This window comes from Carcharodon carcharias, chromosome 2 (genome assembly GCF_017639515.1).
Source record: "Carcharodon carcharias isolate sCarCar2 chromosome 2, sCarCar2.pri, whole genome shotgun sequence".
Classification (NCBI taxonomy): domain Eukaryota; kingdom Metazoa; phylum Chordata; class Chondrichthyes; order Lamniformes; family Lamnidae; genus Carcharodon; species Carcharodon carcharias.
Window position 1 is genome coordinate 106,289,322 of NC_054468.1, and position 18,061 is coordinate 106,307,382.

The window sequence follows — 18,061 nt, forward strand, 5'->3', positions numbered from 1 at the left end:
TTAAAATTTTTGCCCATTCATTTAATCTAGTCATATCTCACTGTAATTTATGCTTCCATCTTGGTAACAGAGAATGCTAATGAAGGCAGTGCAGTTGATGTTGTGTATATAGATTTCAAAAGCACCACACATTGGGCTCATTAACAAAATTGAAGCCCGCAGAATAAAAGCAGAAGCAACATGGATACAAAATTGGCTAAAGGATAGAAAGCAGGCAATTGTGGTGAATGACTGTTTTTCGATCTGAAGGGAGGTATACATTGGTGTTCCTCAGGATTCAGTATGAGGACCACTGCTGTTTTTGATATGCAAGAATAATGACTTGGACTTGGGCACAATTTTGAAATCTGCAGGTGAAATGAAACCTCAAAGTGTCATAAAAAGTGATGTGGAATGGGTGGATACATGGCAGATGAAATACAATGCAGAAAAGTGTGAAATGTTATATTTTGGTTGGAAGAATGATGAGAGATAAAATATTCTAATTTTGCAATTTTATAGGGGTTGCAAGAAGAGGAGACCTGGAAGTATTTGTGCACAATCTTTGAAGGTGGTAGGAGCAGGTTAACAAAAGAGTTAATAAAGCATATGAGATCTCAAATTTTCTAAATCGAGGCAAAGTAGGCAAAAGCCAGGAAGTTATGCAAAGCCCATAAAAAACGTTTGTTTAGCCCCAGCTGCAATATTAAGTCCAATTCTGGACACCTCATTTTAGGAAAGACATGAAGGCTTTGGAGAGGATACAAAAGAGATTTATAGAACAGGAATGAAGATCCCAATTACGTAGACAGACTGGAGAAGCCGGTTTGTTCTACTTGGAGCAGAGCAGGTGAAGGAGAGATTTAATGAAGGTGTTTAAAACTGTGAAGGGTTTCAATAGGGTAAATAAAGAGAAACTGTTTCCGATGGCTGAATGGTTGATAACCAGAGGGTATAGTATTTAGGTGATTGACAAAATAACCAGAGGCAAGATGAGGAAAAGCTTTTATCACACAACAAATGGTTAGGATTTGGAAGACCTAATTGATTGGGTGGTGGATACAGATTCAGAGCAGAAGCATGGCACCAACTGGATTGCTCTACAAAAGACCAAATGATAGGCCAAATGACCTCCTTCCACTTTGCACTATTTTATGATTCTATCTACACTGTTTACAATGCTACCTATCTTTCTGTCACTGGCAAATTTGGATATATGGCTTTTTATCTCATCATCTGCATCGTTAATAAATATAGTGACTGGTGCAGGCCGCAACACAGATCTCTGTGGGACACCACTAGTCACATACTGCCAATTTGAGTACCTGCTCACTTTCCCAACTCTCTGTCTTTTGCCGCTCAGCCAATCTCCTAAGCAGGTCAATAATTTGTCTTCAAATCCACAAGCTTTAACTTTAGCTAAGTCTCTATTGAGCAATTTTATCAAATGCATTCTGGAAGTCAATATTAACAACATGCATAGATGTTCCCCTCCACTATTTTAGTCACTTCTTCAAACAATTCAAGTTTGTCAGGCGTGACCTATCCTTTACAATTCCACACTTTCCTACTCTGTTTATGACAAATTTCAAGTGTACTCAATGAGAAAGGATTGGATATTTTAAGATAGGTTGGAGAAATGTCAAGATTTAGATGAAGCATGGCAATTAAATAGTTTGAGGGAAAGAGAGGAGCCACATCGGGGACCACTGATTTAGTGAAATAATCCAGCAGTTGCACAGAACGCAACATGAGTGGTTTATCTTCTGCAAACCACATTTGTTCTGTTCTGCTTAATTTCATTTTTACTTTTATTACACCAGTTTCGGGCTGAGTTACTTGCTAGATTCACTGCAGGACTGCAGGGTGGCACTGGAAGCACTGTGGCACTTATGATGAAGATGTTGAAGCATTCAAAAGAAAATTTTTTTTAATGATATCTGTAACACCAGATTAAGTCAATAGAACAAATTTTGTGTCGCATGTGTTTTGTGAACAATAATCCATATTCTCCCCAAGCACCAGCAATGACAACACGACCTGCCAGTTCTATGGACGCCCATTCTGATCTTGCATCAGACTCTTCAATCACAAAAGGGTCCAAATATCAGACAGTTAAGTCACTTCCAGCTTGGACATACTCAAAAAGCACCATTTCATGTTCCACTGGTGGCTCAATGGAAAAATAAAGAACTAAATATGACCAGCTGTCTGCACTCTATGTCATATAAAAATATACAAGATATTAGTGCATTTCTTGTGACAGTGCTAACAGTGTGTAAAAGTAAACATTGCTTTATGCTAGGTAATGTCTGAGATATTGGGTGGGATTTTCCACACCCGCCTGCTGCCTGGATCTTCCAGTCCTGCCACAAGCCAATGGACTTCTGGCAGAGGCGCTGCCTCGCCCCATGGCAGGTCTCACCCGCGATAGGGCCAGAAAATCCCAGCCATTATCCTGGCCACTGATTTACAATGGTTGAATAAACTGAGTTGTATTTTTATTGCACAGTATATTCTGGGAGTAAAGAGGTCTTGTGGTGCAGTTGTCCCTGCCTCTGGGTCAGAAGCTCCGGGTTCAAGTCCACCCTTAGGACTTGTTGGCCACTGAAGGTGTGTTCGGAATGTGGCCAAACAAGTTGATTATCAGCCTGTAAAACCTTCCAATGTGCCTGATGGCAGGCAGTAAAGAGCAGGAGAGTTCCCTGGTCAGCCAAACTGCAGAAGGCAACACTTTTGTGTAGGGGAGTTCTCCTGGCCACTTTTTATCCCTCAATCAATTGGGGAGATGGTAGCATAGTAGTAATGTCACTGGAGTAGTAATCCAGAGGCCTAGGCTGGGGACATGGGTTCAAATCCCACCATGGCAGCTTGTAGAATTTAAATTCAATTAATTAATCTGGAATAGAAAGCTAGTCTCAGTAATGGTGACCATGACAACTATCATCAATTGTTGTAGAAACCCATGTGGTCCACCAACATCCTTTAGGGAAGGAAATTGTCCCTATAGGAAAGGAAATCTGCCATCCTTACCTCGTCTGGCCTATATATGACTCCAGTCCCACTGCAATGTGGTGACTCTTAACTGCCCTTTGAAATGGCCTAGCAAGTTCAAGGGCAATTATGGATGGGCAACAAATGCTGGTCTTGCTGGTAATGCCCACATTCCATGAAAGAATAAAGAAAAAAAAATTAAATGATTATGTGATAATTACCAGACTCTTTCATGGGATGTGGGGTGTCGCCAGCAAGACCAGCATCAAGTAATTGCTGCCTTAAGGAACTTGCTGTGTGCAAACTGGCTGCCATGTTTTCTCTACTACAACTGTGATGACTACACTGCAACACCAATTCATAGGCTGCAAAGCACTTTGGAGTGTCCTCGGGTTGGGAAAGGTACCATATAAATGCAAATCATTCTTTTCAGCATCTTACAGTAATTGTCACCAATGTTAACCTTAGGCAGTGAAGTATTTTCTTGCACAGGCAACAATCAGTGAATAAAACATTATAAGAAAAATGACGACTATTTAAGAGTGATCCAAAAGGCAAGGCCATTGTGGGCAAAGCAATTGAAGCTTCTAGAAAAGTTCTCAAAAAGTCAAGATCTTTAAAATGTTAAAATTCAGCTGTTATGTTCCTCCCTGCATTTAACTTCTAAGATCTTTCTGTCAAACTCTTCCATTGTCTGGTTACCCAGTAACCCTACTGGGAGCAGCTGTATACACTCACTTGCGGTTTACCAGGAAGTCAATGGAGTCTGGACATAAAACGCCCTAGCTGCACAATACCTGGTTTCACTGCAAACTTTTGCTAAAAGTGGGAAAGTTGCCAGCTGCCTTTTACCCCAACAATCTATTTCAGAAATAGAAACAGTATTTTCCTGAATAGGACTGGTTGTCAGACATGTACTTTCCAATTGTCAACAGAACACAAAAAGAGAGAATGAATTCTTTCAGAGACCTTGGAAGGCCATTATTGACTTACAAAGAGGTGCCAGGTTTAATGATGCTGTATTAAAGTTTACATGTAAATAAAGTATACTAAATAGAAAGCTATAAGAAGCACAAGTGGATTTGAGCTAATAATTCAAAAGGAATGAAGCCAAGAATGACATATATAGATTATGCTTATAAAGGTAAAGTAAACGATTATGCTTATGAAGTATAAAGTAAACCTTAGTTAACAGTTTACACTAAGTGTTCTATTTATATGTATTCTTCACAAATCACAATTAAAAAATATTACTTTTCCAAAGGATGAATGTGCTCAATGAGTAATACAGTTAGTCTGCTGAGCCCTCTCATATGTGCACAGAGATTAGGTTGACAAACTGCTGCTTTCTGAAGAGAGGGTTTGGTTGCTGCTGTATTCTGTTTGAATGGACATTCGCTACCACCAATGAGCTTGCTGCTCCACATAAAATGAGGTTGGTTGCTTTCACTGTCAGGCCAGACAGCTGCTTTCAGCAATGGCACAACTAGTGCCTGAAGACTGCTTACCTCATTGGATGCAAGATCTTGTTAAGATGAACAGGATCAATTTAGATTATGATAAGGAGACTGAAATTTTGATTTATCAGACTCTTTTCAGCCTGAAAGTAAAGGCATATATACAGTAGGTAAGACTTTTTAAAATGGAAGCTTTAGCGGTTTTATTTTTACAATTCTCTTATTAATTGCAGTATTAATATTTCAATCACTTGCTAAGTGAAATACATTAGATTTTGTCTTATTTTTCATCACTGTAACAGACATTTTCAGTTTTATAGAGCAGTGTTAAAAACTGATAGTTTACATAGTAATATGATTTGGGGACAGGGTTGAAAAGTGGAAGGCTGGTTACCAAGAAAGCATTTACGAGATAGGAAGGTAAATTCACTCACGCCATCTTCCCACAAGGAAGCCATGCTCAAAGGCAGCGTGGGTGGTTGTCAGACATGTCCTAACACAGCTACAACGTTGTAGCCTCAGTTTTCCAACTCATACATCCTTTGAACGCAGTTCCCTGCTGGGAGTACTTAATTTGCCTTCATGTCTACTGCCAGGCCCTTTTGAAGTAGTCAACTCTGACGATAATTGGTACAGAGCCTGTTTAGAATCTGGTTCACTAGTATAGAAGGAGTTAAATATGAAACTTAAGCACTGGGAATGCTAACAAAGTAATAGCAGTCACAAGTTTGAAATATAATTCTACGAACATATGATTGGGAATAAAAGAGCCAAGTTCAGCAGAAAAATTATAACCTTGAGGCCAGCTAAAGATTTGTTCTGATTTGTCTTTACTGATTGCAGGTGAGATTTGCTCTTAATCATGCAAGGTTGTATTTTTAGAAGAGTACAAGATTTTTAAAAAGGAACAAAAATTGAGCAGTGCCAACTTTTCCCACTAGATGTCACAGGTACATTTGTCGATGCAGGTGGAGAATTCATTGAAAATTAACAACAGTGAAAAATAACTCCCGTAGGGTATTGGTAAAAAAACAAAATTGAATGTGGCGTAACTAAAGATAAACTTCAATCTACTGAATTGCCTCACAGTTTTAAAAATTGTAAAGGAAGAAAATCTCTTTAAAAAGTGACATATCTATATGCTTTACCATATCCCGAAGCCATTCTTTGTATTTTTATGCTCTACAATTACTTACTAGGCTTGAAGCAGACATTTTGTGTAGGAATCACTTCCAGTGACACCATGAAATAGGACAGTAGATTCTCAGCAGTGCTTCTCATTCATGCAATTACTGGAGTTCAACCTTACAATGTCACTGCAGGGGTATTACACACAATGTCTGCTCAGAGCATTGGTAAATGCAGAGGTATCATCTTTCGTAACATTCAGCACAGTGGCAATTCAGTAGAGTTTGCTTACCCTTTAAAGCTGAATGGCAGTCTGATGTGGTGTGCTCGCAGTGTGATGTATACCACACATAAAGGCTTTTGGGATTTTTCAGTGATAAATCAGCCAAATACACAAGGTGTCACAGCACACCAAAAACATAAACATAATTAAAAGTGGAAAACCGTGTCTGCACAAGGTAGGTTGTATAATCTCAGGGATTAAGGTAGTGCTCTTTGCTTTGACTCTCCAGTGAAAGTATAGCATGTGCCATTATTGTCAAACTGCATTCTCACTTCCATTGTTGTAAATTTCTCCTAAGAGAAAGATATGCTTGTGTATTTTTTTCTAAAAGATTGCATTGAGGCATACAATGCAAGTACTTCCTTCCCCAAATAAAATGTCATTTCCTTTCAATATATCCACAAGCAAAACTCAAATTTCAGAGTTGTTTGTGCACAATTTATATGAATGGAGGAGATTAAAAAAAATACATGTGAAAAGGATGGCACAGAATTTATTCTTAATACCATGGACAAATAATGATCAATAAGGATAAATAGGAATTTGATTTAATATTTTATCTTTGGAATGTGGAGTAATCTGACATCAACTACTCAATTAATCTTTTCAATTAACAGTATAGGTGTGTCACTGGTAATAATGAAATATGCTGCTCTTTTGCAAATGATAAACTCATTTCTAACAATCAGTTGGGTAAGAGTCTTTCAGAGGAAAATAAAGTTGAATTGTCACCATTGTAAAAATCAGTCTATTTTATGCCTATTAGAATTTTAAACATGATTTTTAATGAATTACGATTGCTACAAATGATCAAGTGTCACTTCATGTGTATGAGCTGCCAAGTTTAATCTTCAAAAAGGTGATTTTATGGGCGATGACATTGTGAGTCACACCCACAGATTAAATGGTGGACATCTCATCACTGACAACCAGTTCTACAGTGTAGAAGAACAGTAATCTATGAATACCACAAGTACACAAAGGTTACAAATAATGACAACTTTGTGCGCTAGTTTAATTCAAAGACATTGCTCCTATGGAAATGTGTCTTTAAAAGGTTGGAATGAGGCTTGTGATTGATGGCTGTCAATTATTCTGAATTACCATTTTTTGATTTCTATAAGTGGCAAATGTTGTGAATAATAAAATCAATGATCACTTCCAAAGAATGAATCCCAGGATTTACATTTCAGCTGACCATATAAGAAATTAGGCACTACATTTCAGAATTTTAATGAAACTATACAGCACTCTTTGTTTTTACTAATAGAAGTGATTAACAATGTGGTACTTTCTGATTAATTGTGTTTAATGATAATTGCATTTAATTGCCACTGTCTTACCTTAACTGTGGACTTCCTTCACTGGAGCCAGTTTCAAAATTATCCTCATCTTTAACCTCATTTTTCAGTTTATTGGTGTACTTCTGCTTGCTTTTACCTAGAACAAAACATGAATGAGGCCAAAACAATTATGTGATATACTATAATAATGGAATATTCATTTCAAAATGCTGAACAGGATAATTTATCATGTGCTTATACCGCTCATGAGATCTAAGAAGTGATGATTTATTTCCATCACGTTAACTTTTCACTTTGGGCTATTGTAGTGCAAGCTGTTCACTGCTACAGTGTTTATACTGCAACCATATTCTTTAAAATCTTTGTTATGTATACAATAGAAAATTAAAAGAAAGTAGCAATATTGCCTATTTGTGCCGTTCCTTCACTGCATAGTCCATGTTTGTGTTACAATAAAAGGTATAAACAAATGGGCTAGACATAAAAGGAAAGTGAAGTTTGTTTTGTCACTGAACCAAGAACAAATCCTTCTAATTGTTTTATAGGACAGATCGTTTATAAAAAAAAACATTCTTACCATCTTGTGAGAACCTCAGAATGCAATCATGTGTTTAATCACAAAACTTATCTATGGCAATTGTAGTGTTTTATCGAATTTCAGAGAAATGATAATTCTAGACCTGTCACAGTTTAATAATATTAATGAAACCCTCAAGAATAACGACAGCATACTCTAGTTAAGTGTGTAGCTGATTTCCCACCATTTGTATACACTTATCAGAAGTATACACTTAAGAGGAGTAGCAATAAAGTATGCCACAGCAAAAAAAAAAAGCAGCTTATTTGGAAAACCCTTTATGGATTTATAGAAATTTAGGACAGTTTAAAGAGCTTAGAGTATTTATACTGGCAAGATTTGAGCACATAGTAAGGACTCCCATCACACCAAGTGGCAAAACAGAACTTGAATGAAAATAAACAGCATATTTACAACAGTTAATATGCCAGAACAAAATTATGCTATGCAACAAGGAAACCACATGGGGGGTGAAAGGGCAATGAATTTATTCACAAGTGAAATGGATTTACCCTCAAACCCAAGGTATACATTGTTTCTTTGTGCATGCTGATGTCCTCTGAATATAGGAGCTTCATACATATTGGGATAATTCAAAAGTAATTGAAAAAATGGCAACTATATAATGGGAGCAATTTATGTTGTTATTATTTATCTGCAGACATGAAGTTAGCCTTGTACCCAGAATAAAAACAAAATTGACTATTTTCTAAGCTATTCTTAGTAAGGGCCACTTGGTTGATTTGGGTGAAAATTTACTATGTTGTTTTATTAAAACATACTCTACTGGCTCTTACCTGATGAATGTAAATCTGAGACATCCTTCTCATTCTGCTGCATTGCCAATTGTTTTAATAGTTGATATGCTCTTGTTTCTGTTAGATTCAGAAATAATAACATTATGAATGTTTTAGTACATCAAAACAGGTGGGCAAAATGGTATGAGGATAAGACAAGAAAATATACCAGTTTAATTCTTTCTCAACGGTCAGCTGTATTGTTGCAGAATAAAAAGATTTGATGAAAGGGACATTTTTCATGCCCCCATGCTTCCTTCCCCACACCATCCCCCAGGTACAAGTCAGGATGAGTGCCCTATACTCACATTTGTTGCTTTAGGTCATTAATCTCGGACCAATAGTCTCGGTAGGCCTTAGACTTGGGAATAGGGGTGACAATCTATTTGCTGCAAAAGCCTCAGAGCTTTGTAGCAACAGTAATAGCCACTAGTTGTGGAGCCTGCTAGTTCTGATCCAAAAACAACAATTAAGGCTTTAAACCTTTTTTTCATTTAAGTTTTCCATTACTGTATATACACATGTAAAAGTCAAATTTCTGAGACCTATTTTTAGGCAAAAAGTTAGGGGGTCAACTTTTACACAAGTAATGTTTTCAAGGGGCTTACTTTCAACTGAAAGTTAATGGAGGAAGTCTTTGGTGATATGTATGGAAACACCTGATCAGCACTCTCATCATTTGAGTACATGTCCATGAACAATCCTAAACCATGGAACTTCTCTTTGCTTCCAAACAGTGCCAGGGCATAATTGGTCCATGAAGATTCATTTTTCCAGTCCCATGAACTTTGAACTGGACATGGAGCTCCCAATTTTTCAGACAGCATGGCACTCAGTTCCAGATTGATCTGCTTTTACTGCACTCACCAGGCATTAGGCAAATGTAATGACCCGTCAACATAGTGCTCCCAGCAAAATTCCCCAGAGACATTAAACTTGAGCCCACTCGCTGATACGGTTTCATCAGGCTGCACTCCTCCTTCAAGGAGCCTCCCCAACCCCCCACAGCCCAGGAGAGGAAGCGGGCTTGCCTGTGTTTTCAATGTTGCTCAGGGTTTAGGGGAAGGGAAGGAAAGGGAAGGGCTGTTACATATTACACAAGTACTGTTTAAAGAATAATGAATTGAGATATATGAAAAATTAAGGAATTTTTGGCCGAAAGTCAGGAGTTGACTTTTGTACGAGATTGACTATTACTTGAATATATAAGGTAAGCCCCATGACATTTCATTATTTTGGCTTCCATAGCCTTAATGCTCCTTCTCAGGTCCTACTATTTGATCTGGGCTGACCAGAGGACCTATTATCCAGTTCTTCTGGGTGCCCGACCAGGGAAGAGTGAGGAAAATAAGGCAGGAGGTGCGATCGCATCATCTCAGCTCGGCTGCACAGAATTAAATTAGTTGCACTTGTTTCAGGCACAAGCATTCTATCCGATCAGGGAGAAAACCATGGAAATCTCAGAAGAATGCAAGGAGGAAGAGACATATTATTGCAGGTTCCTGCCCCTTCTGTCTCTTATTTATATTCGGGAACTGAACTTCCTGCAGGAACTAAACAAATTATATTAAATGGCCAATATAAACCTTTTTTTGCCTCATTTCTGGATCACAAGATCAGCTGTGGACAAATTAAGTGTTTTTCTCCAAAAGAATGTTCATATTCAATGAATTTTGGATTTAATCAGGAAAAACATTTTGGAAAGAACAAACAAAATACTTAAAGTAAATAAATGTTTACAATTGCCTTGACAAGAGGTTCCTGTGCCTTATTAACAGTTTCTGCAGTGCCTCTTTTTCAAAGAAGCTGTATTCAAACATCAGTTTGTGACAGGTTACTGAAGGTGTGCTCTACTGGTATGGAGTGATGAGAAACAGTGAAACAGCCTCGCACATTGCAAGTAGTGTGCCAATGTTGACTTTATCAATTATTGGTTTATAATATTTCCTCCTCTGTAAGCTTCACAGCTGCTAATGAGTTGCAGCAATAAGAGCTTTTACACACGGATGCCATTCTGAGTATTTTGACAAAATGTTCTTTAGGAATATGCAAAGTTTGACTATATTTCTACAGTATTTTTAGAATAAGACACCAATATTAAATTACCTAGTAGTTATTATTTTTTAATTCTTATCAAAGAATTCCATTTCCACAAAAAATAGCAGACCTTGTTTAGCCAGCCTACAATTAACTTTTTGGTGGTCTTATTAGCTCAGACTAAAGTTTGAGGAATCTTCCTTCAAGCTGAAGATACTCTCATAAATAATCTGCGCAGATGGATAAATGGATATTGCTGGATGAAAATTGGGATGAACTAAGAGGGAAGCTTCAGAAATATTGCTCTACATTATGGACTCTGACCACAAGATGGCAATTACGTTGTCACAGGTAACAGTTTACATACAAGATTTGAATTTTAAAGGTTAACATAGGTAGTTTCAATGTTGACTGTTGACATAGAAATGTGACAGTAAATGATGACAACGAAGATTGTAATTGTTACAAAGGATTCAAAAAATCCTGTATGAGATCATCCAAAGCACACCGCAGAAAAAAAAATTAGAGGCATATTTCCCCTTTCAGCCAACAATTCCTTAGTACTGACAGGCCAGAAATAGAAGATGCATTTGATCTCTAAATGCAAATTAATTACTACAATAAATTCATACCTAAAACATTAATCTAACTTTCCCTTTCAGATGCAATCAACTTGCCTTGCATTTCTAACATTCAATTCTTCTTTTTCTTTTCACCTAGTTCTAAAGGAAAACTGTTTCAAATTTACAATCAGAATTGATTCCAATGCCAAGCAGCTGCAGCGCGCAATTAGTATGGCACTTGAGTTATTAACAGTCATTTTCTGTGTTACTAATGTGTGTTGTAAAAATTTCATGGATAATAAATAAACAAAAATATTGCTATTAGGAGATTTGTTCATTACACACCCTTCTGCTCTCCAAACTTAATGAGAACAAATTAAGGAGTCTTCACAAACCAGATAGTCTATATAATTAATACTACAAATTAAAACAAGATCCACTGTTAATATACAAAAAATGCTGCACCATTATATCTGGCATTAATCTGATGAACCAAATCTTATAACTATCATAAAAGGAGATTAAATTAAAACATCTGCAAAATAATAGGTAAAAGGACTCTTTGGTTGGATGTTTGACGTTAGGGATATGCATATGCCAAAACATGCAAAACTAATCTAACAGGCCTTGTTTGCCGTATGAAAACAAATCTAAAGATCAGAAGCACGATTTGAACTTTTTTGAAGTTTTGAACAGTTTTCGATACAGACTTTTTTGAAGTTTTGAGCTGCTTAAATTTACAAACAAACCTTGACTGGGAAATCAGCATGTTGAACATTCTTTTGGTTGTTTTCAAAACAGGAATTGCTCTATTAAGCAGAATATAAATTACATCTTAACCTTGTGAAGACACGAAGTTTATGAATTCTTTCTTTTAAGATGTTTTGGTACTGGAAGTGGTTGGAATCAACAGTAGGATTCCTTACCTCAGATGAAGGGCTCTACTCTTCTTTCAGATATTGACTGGTCTACATTGTTACATCCATCTCCAATTATCCTTAACACTATCCAATATTTTCCATAAATAAATTTTATACAAGACAGATTAATAAATGTAATTATATTCAAACTTCATTAAATGTTGTTACTGCATTGTGTCAACAGCTCCCAAATGTCATGAAATCTGTCATACTCAGGTGTTTTATAACAGCAATCTAAATTTAGACCAAGCTGTAAGAAACTAACATTGATTAAAGAGGCTTTCCTTGTGTGGTATCCAACAATGAATATGACAATCTATTTTAATATTTTTGCTCATCTTCATAAAATTACCCTCAGACTTTATGACAATCACCAATAAAACTAAATCTAAAAACATTTATTTATTTAGTCGCTTAGGAGTACAGCACTTGAGTATTGCTAAAGAAAGAGACATGCTGTCGAAGCTTTTCGTCTTGCACTCATCAGGACAGATGCAAAATGACAAATTTCAAATGGAACAACAATTTATACTGCATTAGAAAAGGGGTGCTGATTGGTTGGCAAATCAGCTCTAATTGGTCGAGACATTGTCATTGCGAATGCACAGGGAGCTATTGCCCCCATGCTTTCATTTATTCAAAAAAGGTGCAATGATTGGACATTGTGCCTGCAGAGGACAGATCCCTGCATAAGAATATATGTAGTTTCTGGCAAGCATGAGTGAGCCATATTGTGTGCCCAACTGATAATCCTGAATTGGTTGCGAGTGTAATTCTTAGCACACTCGGGATTGTTCAGCAAAAGGTTAACAGCTCTAGATTTTCTTGTAACTTCAATAATCTGCTACAGTAGTGATTTGTAATGGAGCGAACAGGGAACGGAGTGAGAATATCTAATTTGGGAATTTGCGAGAAAGCCAGAAACTGTGATTAAGTAGTGCAGACCTGCGGCTGAAATTAACCACTCCTGTCGGCAGCGGGTGTCGGAGCAGGCGGGAGCAGGAAATATCGCAAGATGAAACAAAACAGGTTCACATCGATGAGGAAACAGGGTCCTATTGTCCGCTTGGGACTTCAATGGTGGACTGTGTTTCCCAATGCGCAATGTCGTTTGAATATATTTAAATGTCTTGAATAGTCATTATAAAACCTGTTTGCCAGTATCATCCCCCCACACTGCATAAAGAGGTAGCGTCAGTATCTAATTAGACTGACATCTTTCACAACTGGATATAAGCAATGTGCACCTGATGACCAACACTTCGCTTGTGACTTTGGGGTTCCTTTGTCTATCTTTCATCACACAGGGCTCGCAACACCTTGACTCAGCGCCAGGCTTTGCAGGCAGCACTACGTCATTCTCAAGGGGGATATCATAGGCAAGACCAGCAGTAAGGTGGAAGTGCTCTGGGGGGGTGCCACAAGGCAAGCCCTCCACCGGGGATTGGCAATACTGGACAGAGTTTGTGAAAGGGGCCACAGGGCAAGGCCTTCCAGCAGGGAGGGGCAATACTGGACAGAGGTTGTGGAAGGGGCCACAGGGCAAGGCCTTCCAGCGGGGAGGAACAATAGTGGACAGGGTTGTGAAAGGGGCTGCAAGGCAAGGCCTCCACCAGGGAGGGGCAATGGTGGATAAAGGTTGTGGAAGTGGCACAGGGAAAGGCCTCCACCGGGGAGGGGCAATAGCGGTCAAAGGTTTGACTCAGAAACATGATATGGGGAGCTCGGGAGTGGAGGCATCCTCTGGGCTACAATGGGGAAGAGTCTATTACAAAGGGACATAAGCAAGTTGGAGCCAGAATGGGAGGATGGCTGTGTGAAAAAGCGCTTCATTTCACATGGCTGATCTCGCAAAGACTTTCCTTATTCAAGTTCAGGAGGGCAAGGGATGTCGGTCCAGGGCCAGTAGTGCCAGAATGTTGTGCACAGGTAGTCTTCAGGACACCACGTGCCTCGGTCTATGGGTGTTTCTGGCATTATAGTGTGCTGCAGATGGCACACTCACAGACAGGGGAGGCATCTGCAGCCTACAGACGGGGAAAAGGTGGTGTAAGGGCATTGGAGGGCTCTGGGGAGGGGTGTGCTTTATGTCTAACTGAGAAGGACGCTTCAAGATGGGATGAGTGAAGTCCACACAAGGCATAGGCACATCCACCTCCAAAGATTCATGGGGTAACACAAGGATTTCCACCACGAGCGAAAAGGGTTCACGGATTGGAGGAGGAGGATTGAGAGTTGTTGTATGCAGGGAAACCTGGAAATTGAGCTCCTCCAGGCCGATGGAAGAGATTTTTACAGTCACACAGGGAGGGTTCAAACTGGTCTGGGAGTGAGAGCCCAGCAACACCATCTTCCAACCTGAAACAATGCATAGCACATAATTAAAAAGAGGTGACGTTTTAATGGTGAGGACTCTGAGGGCCAATTGGAGGACTGGTGCTCTGCACTGGGAGGCTGACTGAAGGGGCACCCAACTGTGTTTTACCAAATGAGGGGAGGTGCACTCCTGAGACATATTAGGAGCCTTTCAGTGACAATGCAGGGAATCAGAAGAGTTAAGCACTAAGGCTCATTTACGTGAGATGAATCTCCATTCCTGGCACTAATCCAACACCTTGTATTATTTCCTTGTTTCAACTGCTGAAATTCCCCAGAGCCATAAAAAAAAGTGCGGGACTATTGGGCAACTGGACAAGCTGGAGCATGTTAAATACAGGAGCTCATAATACAGTCGCAGGCAGCTGACCAGATGAGAAGCCTCAGCCCCTCATTAAATAAGCACACATCCTCAGTAAACATTTGCCCTTATGTCTTTTCCGAAGAGTTTAGTTAGTGAGTGCAGTGAATGAGGATTCCGACATTCCTGAAAGCTGCACACCCAAACACCTGACCAAAGTAATGTCATAACAGTGGCTGATGTAGAAGATGGGGGATGGACCACCATGAAAAGTAAAATGTGCTGGCCAGCATTTCAGTGGCTATTAGATGCCGACATAGGACCCAACAACTTGAACTCTCAGTCGCTCACTATTCACCAACAGAAATAGAATATTTAGAGGCTCATGTTCATGTGTGTCTTTTTCTGATTTATGCTGCAGAGAGGAGACCTTCAGCAAGATGGATGCTGGATTTATTGCTGCCTGCATTGTCACATACAGGCATGAGAGAAGGAGGAGAAGATTGCAACAGAGTTTTCAGGCTCGCCAAAGGGAGGAGCTACACCCTCATGAGCAAGGGGCTGCAGGGCCCCCTCCACGTAGAGGATGAGGCACACATAAATGTTGTGCCTAGGTGGATCTGAAGACCTAGGGTGTCCAGAAGATGCATGTCCTTTTTGCAGATGAGCAACAGGCAGTGTTGTCAATGCCTCCGCATGTCCAGAGATCTGTTGGCGCATATCTGCCACGTTCTGCAGGATTTGACGCCACAGGAACTGGGAGTACTTCCATTGTTGGTAGCTGTTAAAGTCATTGCTGCTGTCAACTTCTACGCAACTGGCTCTTTTCAGGGCTCCAGTGGGGACCTCTGCAGGATCTCTCAAGCTTCCATGCACAAGTGTATCCAGCAGGTAACAGATGCCCTTTTGCCAAGGCCCACAACTACGTTAACTTTGATAGAGGTCAAGGCAGCCAGGATGCCAGAACACTGGGCTTTGCTGCGATTTCCAGTTTCCCACAAGTGCAGGGTGTCATTGACTGTACTCATGTGGCTATCAAAGCTTCCTGGCAACAGGCACTCCTATACATAAACAGAGAATGCTTTCACTCCATCAATGTCTAGCTGGTCTGTGACCACAAGAAACAATTACTGCAGGTGTGTGCCAGATATCCAGGAAGCTGCCACGACTCCTACGTCTTGAGTAGGTTGCAGATCCCAGGCATATTTGAGGAACCATACAGGATCTAGGCTTGGTGACAAAGGACGTGGCTGATGACACCTGTGCGGTGGCGACAAAATGCAGCGGAGAGAAGGGACAAGGAAGCTCATATCACTATCCGAACATTGGTGAAGCAGGCCTTTGGCATGTTAAAGATGCTATTCCGATGCCTGGCCAGATCTGGCGGAGCACTCCAGTACACTCCCCAGAGGATCTCACGGATTATCATGGATTGCTGCACGCTGCACAACCCGGCACTGCAAAGGGGTAGGGTGTAGTTTCTAGATGACGATATGGAGCAGCCATATCTCCTCCGATAAGGAGGACATAGAAAGGGATGAGGGCTGTGAAGTTCAGGAAGCTGAGGCTATAAGGGAAGGCATCATTGCACGGGCCAGACAAGGCAAGTGTGCACTATCACTGTCAGAAATTCTGACAGGTGCATTCTTACACTTCAGGTGGGAAATGTCCCTTGCAAGTGTTCAACCTTTTTCACATTACTTAACCCTGCTGTTGGCTAAACCACAATGTGGAACTATAGTTCTTATGATCACTGTTACTCAGCTTCTGAATTTTCCATCATCTTAGGATCACAACTAAATAATGCAGTCTCTTCCCTGTCCTGCTTTTAAAATGCTGTATCAATGAGCAATCATGGATTATTTCTATGATTTATATCCATGTTTCAAAGCTTTATTTAATTTGAAGACAGGACAACTAAAATGGCCCCTAATTAATAGTTTCCTTTTCCCACATCTTACTGATTCTGTTTAACATGATATGAAGCACAAATCTGGTTTCCATCATTTTCATGGAAAAATATCAGCTACTCTGAAGGAGTAGTAACTAAAATGGTAACTTTTTTTCCTTTGCTTTATATTGTGCTTGTTCTTTGCTTACAACATGCTGATGCACATTTTATGCATAGTATATAGTGCACATGGCATTTTGTAACACTGAATGAAATTTACTGTGTGGCTTGATTTCTGGGTAACAATTTCCCGAGAATGTCAACAGTTCAATTTCTCTCTAACCTAAGGGGTTGAGGTTATTTATAGCACTACCTGCTTTCTAATGTCAACCATGACATGCTATTCCACTATATCCAGAACAATAGAAGCAGAGGATATGACCTGCATTTGATGGAGGGGTGGTAAATTCAAAACTAATCTGCAGGATCAATATTTCAGTAAGCAAGTGATCAATCTATGAAACAGGGTCTCTAAGGAGTTAGAGCATGGTGTTAACATTGATTCATTCTAAGGTAAATTAGTTAGATTTCTTTCAGAAAATAATGGCCTGGATTTTGTATGTCAGTGGCAAAGTGACAGCTCTTCCGTGACCCCAAAAAAAGCTGCACAAGTATCTAGCAATCTTTGTGGCACCTTTCCCAAAGTTAAATTGAATCTGGCACTAAGTCAAAGGGATCGCCAGGCGATCAGCAACAGTGATGTCATTAAACAGGGTAAGCTGCCAATCACATTGAAACATTCTCATAGACAGCAAACAAGCAAGGAAAATGCACTGATTATCCTTCACTTTTTATAAATTTTGCAGAGGGTGAAATAAAGATTGGAGCATATAAATTAGAAGCTTAAATATCGTAAACAAACCTCAAGAAAAATTATTTTTTTTATATTTTTAAAAAACTATGAAATGTTTTATCTTAATGCAAAAATTTGACGTTATCCAAATATAAAATAAGTTTCCAGGGGAGAGAGGTTCTTCAGCAATAGTTTTGACTAAGAAGAGTTAAAAATCCAGCTACACCTCATTAACAAGATGTAACCTTTTTTTCGGAGGTTATTAACAGTGATATCGCAGCGTAAAAGGGGCAGCTCTCAATAATTGTTCATTTCTAAAGATTGCCGTCTGTGGGGGCTTCAATGGGAATTCATGACAGCAACCCTTGGATTTCCATTTTTAACTGCGCATGTTCAGACACCAGAAATTGCCGTCAGATTCTCAGGGCAATGATGGCAATGGAGTTAGTTTTGTCACCAATACAACTGCAAAATCAGGGCCATTAATTTGGCGTACACTATATGATTAATTTGAAACACGGCATGTTATAAGAACAGCGTGCTTGGGAGGGACAGGTACTTTGCACTGATGATACTTAAAGCTCTCCTCCAATGCTGTTTT

General features: G+C 39.3%; 1 protein-coding gene across 7 annotated transcripts in view; it reads right to left on the minus strand.

The window, feature by feature from the left end:
- Positions 1–18,061, minus strand: part of kiz (kizuna centrosomal protein) — a 196,178-nt gene that overhangs the window by 60,079 nt on the left and 118,038 nt on the right. For 5 of the 7 annotated variants that reach the window (XM_041182933.1, XM_041182932.1, XM_041182934.1 and 2 more), the window contains 2 exons: positions 8,520–8,597; positions 7,185–7,281 (listed from right to left, as the gene is read on the minus strand). In XM_041182933.1, coding sequence (XP_041038867.1) covers positions 7,185–7,281; positions 8,520–8,597 — 175 coding nt within the window. Of the gene's footprint in view, positions 1–4,481; positions 4,574–4,864; positions 5,089–7,184; positions 7,282–8,519; positions 8,598–18,061 lie in introns of all 7 variants that reach the window. The other 2 variants (XR_005942404.1, XR_005942403.1) reach the window with 2 other exon arrangements.